Raw genomic sequence first — 6,414 nt, 5'->3', positions numbered from 1 at the left:
TATATATTTTAGAATTTTTGTTTTTCATATCTTGTCTTCTGGGTATTTGTTATTTTATGTAAGATCTGTTTATCATGTACACATTGAATCAGTTCACCTTACTATGAATAAAGCACTTTCTAGAATAAATGTTTTTATTGTTCTTTTTTATTGCTGTATAGTGTGAGACTGATGTTGTTATGAAGCATGCCATGGAGGTGTATTGTGCCACTGTAAAAACTGCAATTTTTTCTAAGCATTTTACAACCACACTACATTAAATCAATGACATATTCTAAGACAAAACCCTTTCAGTGTTTGGGGGTCCCTGAGTTTCCTTCTGCTTCTATATTTGACCTGCACTGAAACTGTTACACTGTTTTACAAATAAAACCACTGGTTCATTGTTACATAGTTCACAAACAAGAAATTAATGACAGGCACATTTCAAATGTTAGAACCAGAAATATTTATTTCTCTCTTCAAATAAATATCATTGACAAGTAGACACAACAATTAGGTGCAATTCAACATGTTTCGGTTCCTGCAACAGTTTGAATTTACTCTTTTACAAAACAGTAAAAGATTAGGATAGTTCACAGAAAAAAAGCAAAGAGATTATCCTACATATAGATAAAGTTTAAAGACAAACTCCTACAATCAGTTTTGTCACTGTGAGCAAGCACTTTTTTTTTATCTTAAGGCAGACAGTGGATTGCACAGATAATCTTGTGCTAAATATCATGCATTTCACACATGAGAAGAGAACACAGTACAGTACCACAACTTGCAGGCTTTTCCGTTCTGAGCAACCCACAATTTCCTTCACCTTTGCTTAGCAAAAGGAAAGCATCAAAAGTTTAAACAGAAAAAAAAAAAAACACAACAACAACAACAAAAAACTATTGTGCAACAGACGTGGCACAACAATTTCATAGGCAGCATGTTATTTTAGGGAATGGAAATGTGACAAACTGGAAAGGCTCAGTATATTGCCAATATACTTCAAACACGTCTCTGTATATGCATATTTTAAGCCTACAACATAAACAATAAATTGTGTATGGACTCAGGTGTACATGGTGAGTTTCTTATTATTTTTTAAAAGGTGCAATCCTTGCTGCAATAGCCACCAAATGCAAATCTATTTAATTTCATTCCACTTTCTAAATTCACTCCCAACCACGACTTTGATCTGAAAGTACAGCTGTCCAGAATTATTTCTATAGTAATTCTAACACATACTCCTTTAAATCTTACCAACCCAGATATTTAGGTTTACTGGTGATTCTACTCACTTGATAAAATACATTTAAGAAGATCCAGTGTTGGTGAGGCTCATTATTCCACAGACAGCTCCTTCTCAATCAGATTTTAGAAGGGCATGACCATGAGCAAAATATTGCATCACACAACAAGCTATCCTTTTCCTTTTCTTAATTTGGTACAAGGACAGCAATGTCATAATTAAAATGTACACCCAATCTGACAATTACTTACCAAATAAAACAAATAAAGTCAATATCATACAAAAAATAAACCTTGGTAAACATGTGAAACATCTGATCCAGGGACAAAATGCATTTTTTGTTGCCACAGACAAATTTGGTTCCAATCACCACCTTATGTAAAGCATCCAAAGTTACTTAGGCAACATTTGCCAGCTTCATGTTGAGTGGTCGGCAAAAAAAAGGGTAACTCACAAAAGAAAAAAATGTGGTTTAAAATTATCTTCAAAAGGGAAGGGATGTGTGTGTATATATAGTGTATATATATATATATATATATATATATATATATATTATAGCAAAGGTTGCAGTGTTCTGTATTTATTTCAGGTCTGACTGGCAGGCTGAATTTTTTCCACAAGTTCTGTATTATTCTGTCCGGTAATTTTTGAACTACAGCACTTTTTAAAAAGTTTTTCGTTTAAGTTTGGTGTAGGGAGAACGTTTTTTATTATTCACCTGTAGGTAAAACATTGCTGAACAGCTAATACTCCCATTTGGCAAGCTACTGCATCTAAGTCTTTAGTGCCTTTTGTGGGTGGGGAGGTTTAAAAACGTGTATTTCAATATAAAAAAGTACTTGATGAATGCTTTTGTGTAGTTCTGAGTGGACCTGTAACAATACCAATTGTATCAATATCAATTAGGAACACTCACCAGTTTGAACTACAGCTCCCAGAATGCACACCGAACGGCTGTTTGTAGCTAACATTTCAAGCTTCTCACAAGCGTAATAAAATTTAAAACCTATGTGTACACTTAAGCTGAGAGACTGTGTGCCAGAGCAGCTACAGTGGTGAAACATTTCAAACAGACCTAAAACGATTATTTACACTAAATTAGTATTGCAAAAACTGAAAACACTCACCCATGTAACCATAAAAGCCAGAATAAATTCCAAAATATTTTTTGTTTATTTCTAACGTAAAACAAATAGCTATGCACTTTGATGCTCTAGTGTAAATAACATGGAATGTACAGAATTAAAAAAAAACACAAAACAAAAACACAGAAATGCCAAATATACAAAGCCATTTGAAACACTGTAGTCATGCTCGTTTATTTACTTCTGTTTTGTCTTTAATAAATCCTGTGCCAGCGTTTCAACTCCAACTCCTCTGTTTTGCAATGTGGTTACCCAGACATGTGACATGAGTACCTTGTCACAATACCGTTTAAATGTTGATCAACGCGAAGGACTCTTCATAAAACTACTATATATTGACATTCAATTCAAATTTGCCGTTTCGTCATTATTCTGATACAGAAAAACGCCAAACCCTAGGGAACATCCTGCTATAACTAAAATTTCTCCATGTCCTGGGGGGGGAGTTTGTTATAGTGAAGTTTGCCTGTATATGTATATGTGTGTCTATGTTATATGAAGTTTATATATATATATATATATATATAATCGTTTGAACCAAGGGACGACGGACAAAAGAGAGGGGGTTCGATGTGAGAGGGGCCCCGGTAGGAGTTAGGCTCTCCCCTGCCCGAGTGTCCCCGGACTTGCCTCACTACTCACGCACGGCCCCATGAAAGACAGTTGAAGACTGTGACTTCTGTCAACTTCTGACAAGGGGGTCAGGTCCGCGTCAACTTTGGAAACTTCCGTTTAGACATGTGTCGGCCTCCCGCAGTGCTTGGGCACACACAGGAGAACGTGAGGCAATCGTATTCAAGCGGATGTGGCGGGCACGTTACGCGCTGTAGAAAAGAGCCGGCTCCTTTGCAAGGAGCATATATCAGGCTTATGTCTTTGTATGTGATTACATCACCTACCAGCCGTGCTGCTTCTCTTTCTCTCTCTCTCTCTAACATACATATATATATATATATCTATATATATATATATATTATGTATTATATATATATATATATATATATACATACACATATATACATACATACATACACACACACACTTTTTATAATGTTTATGAGGGCTCTGCATTGACTCTCACTACATTTTTATTTACTATTCATAACTCCAGTCAAACAAAACTCCACAAAGGGTGAAAGTCAACAACAACAACAACAACAACAACAACAATAATAATATTTGGGCACTTTTAGTTTGTTTTAAAAAACAATAACGACTGTTTAATATCTGTTTAAACACTACATCGACTTGGCCTGTGTCCTCATAAGGTAGGTTTTGTCAGACTTTCCTTCCTCGTGGAGACTTTTTTAAATGTCAAGCTGCTGTCATGAATCCTTCTTTGGTGCCTGTGGTTTCTTAACACAAAGCAGGAATATTGTTGAAGGAGCCACCCCCCCCCCATTCAAGAAACTGTTCAAACAATATTAGCTATAACATGATTCATAAATGTCTTTTAAAGGTTAAATAAAGTGGCTTTTATGGTCCTACAAACATTAATATAGTTGAAAAGAGTTTGCAGTGGCTTCTTACAATTCTATGTTCATATTTGTTTGACAGTCTTTGCAATCATTCTGTAGATAACAGCAGATGGTTTAAAAAGAATACACTGTCCCTTTGGTTTTCTGTATGGTTCTCAATTACACATTAACTGGAAAAGCATGCAAGTGCCAATTAAAAGTGAATCGTGGGTCTGGGTTACTCATCAAAATAAATACACCAAAAGCCTGAATGGCTGCTAACTTTCAAAATGGGATTTAGCTAACAAACTCAAATGGGGACTGAATTCACCATCAGAACCAGTAGCTGTATAGTGTATGCTACATGAAGCAAGCTTGAATGGTCAATGTTTAAGTATTTTAGAACCTTCCATTATGCACAGGAACTGAAATGTACATTTCCAGTCTTTTAGCAGTAGACAATAAAGGGTGGGGAGCAGAACTAAAATTTGAAACAACTAACAATGCACCAAAAACACATACAAAAGAAATCTAATATTTATGGTGAATCTTATGCTTGTATCAGTTGCATCAGGTCAACAACATTGTGGTGTTATACAGTTCTAATCTTGAGTTTTCACTGAACAGCTAAGGTCAAAAGTTTTGCATCACCCTATAGAATTAACTAATTTTGAGTCAAAGTCAAATGAAACTTTCTGAACAATGCTATGTTAACATATTGAATTACATACCGATTTGTAGTATTCCCTAGACAATGAAAAACTGAAAGAAAAGGAATAATTTAACCTTTCAAAATCTAACATGAAATACTATACTACTATTATGGTTTCTGGTAGACTTTTGTGATATCATTTTGTAGTTTCTTTAATTACATGATGTTAAATAAAATATCTAAATTATGTTCAAATAGTTTATATTTTTGCCTCAATCCTAAAATTCTAGGTGATGCAAATCTTTTGGCCACAGCTGTAGTCTCTCTGAAGTCGATACACCACAATTTCTGTAACAAATTCCTTAAAATAAACATCTTTGTAAACTTAAAGAGCATCTCGTGATAAAAGAAGGGGGTCATAAACAGAAGCAAAAGTAAAATTTATATAACTAGCTGCGTGGTACATGGTAAAACATAGTACTTCAAGTATACCTAGATACTACAAAGATGCTACAAAATGCACTGTTTCTATTTGTGTGTAACCCGTTGTTAGGATTCACAGAATTTCCAGATGTAAAGTACGGTAGATGAAATGTTTCCTGAAGAAGTGGTCTCATTCTGGAGGAAATGCCAGAATCAAGCGATTATTGCAGTGCCCAGGGGCTGTCACCACTCTGTGGCTGGTAATGCTTGTTACCTGTTGTCCTGCAGAAGAGTTCTGAAATTCTGAAGCTCCATTATACTTGTAGAAAGCCTATAAAAAAAGGCATAGTATGTGGATTAGGTTATTAAAAAGTAAATTTACTGGAGCAGTGCACAACATACTGCAAATCTGGGCCTACATTTCAAGATGTGTGCTGGAGCAAACATGGTGTGTTAAATGTTTAATGTGGGTGACTTAATAGGATTAATATCAGTTTTCATCGATGAGGTTTTGTGATAATAGCAAACGTCTGTTTCTGTGGTAGCTCATGTTATGCTTTTGCTGAGCAGATGTTACAGTGTTCCATTTTACAACAAAACCTTCATAGGAGAAATTATAATGTTTTGTGCAAAGGTAGTGGACTATACAATATTGAACACTGCATCCAACAATAGAGGAAAAATGTTAATAAGACACAGGTAGTATGTATTTATACTAAACATACAAATTTAAAAATAACTAAGGAACAAAAAGTGGCTATGTAGAGTTTATGTCTCATAAGACATCTATTACGATACAAAATCTAATATAAAGGAAATGTTACAGTAAACTGTACAACACGCTTTTAAAATAGTATTGTAAATTATTCATACCTTCCAAAAGCATTCAGAAGAGCAACAATTTCCTGACGCGTGAGCTGAAAACCTTTAGAAGGGCTGTTCTCTGAAAGATTCTTAATTTGTTTTTCCGAAAACAAAATCTTCAGTGCTGTCCCTAACCCCTGGGTCTGGGAGGAAAACAAATTCATGCATTGCAACAGGATTTCAGTTCTGGATAAGTACAATGACTCTTTCTACTCTCATCTTACGTAATAATGGTTTCCAGTTATAAATGGAACAGCTCACATAATAAAAGTTACTTTCATTAAAATTAGCATTACATTCTACTATATATAAATCTGGTGGATTTTATTAATTTTACATCACCCTCGAAAAATAAAAAAAATAAGCTAATCTTGCAAGCTAAACATTAAACCAGTCTGAAGAGTGACAAAAGTTGTTGAAAGCTGGGAAACGTTAGGTTATTATCATAAACCTGGTTCCACGAAATAGAAATGTAACCATTACCATTTGGGTATTTACTTCTTAAAGACCTGAAACCTGAATAAGATTTATCAAAGCTGTGCAACGAGCCAGTGACGCGGTTATGGCCTTCCCCCGAGGACATACAGACCTCAACGTAATTTTTCCTTCAAGCCTGCTGCAATCATGGACGCAGCAGCCTTTCAG

At 35.0% G+C, this 6,414-nt stretch overlaps 1 protein-coding gene across 2 annotated transcripts in view; it reads right to left on the bottom strand.

Moving 5' to 3' along the window:
• The window catches only part of ero1b (endoplasmic reticulum oxidoreductase 1 beta), a 52,351-nt gene that overhangs the window by 13,619 nt on the left and 32,318 nt on the right, over positions 1-6,414 (bottom strand). Inside the window, exons 15-16 of one of the 2 annotated variants that reach the window (XM_041250812.1) lie at positions 5,779-5,912; positions 4,730-5,236 (exon numbers count right to left, since the gene is read on the bottom strand). The exons of the other annotated variant lie outside the window; for it this stretch is intronic. Coding sequence (XP_041106746.1) covers positions 5,176-5,236; positions 5,779-5,912 — 195 coding nt within the window. The 3' untranslated portion in view covers positions 4,730-5,175. Of the gene's footprint in view, positions 1-4,729; positions 5,237-5,778; positions 5,913-6,414 lie in introns of those variants that run through there. 2 annotated transcript variants of the gene reach the window in all.

This window comes from Polyodon spathula, chromosome 5 (genome assembly GCF_017654505.1).
Source record: "Polyodon spathula isolate WHYD16114869_AA chromosome 5, ASM1765450v1, whole genome shotgun sequence".
Taxonomy (NCBI): domain Eukaryota; kingdom Metazoa; phylum Chordata; class Actinopteri; order Acipenseriformes; family Polyodontidae; genus Polyodon; species Polyodon spathula.
Note: the sequence above shows the minus strand (reverse complement) of the source record. Positions and strands in the feature narration are given on the sequence as shown.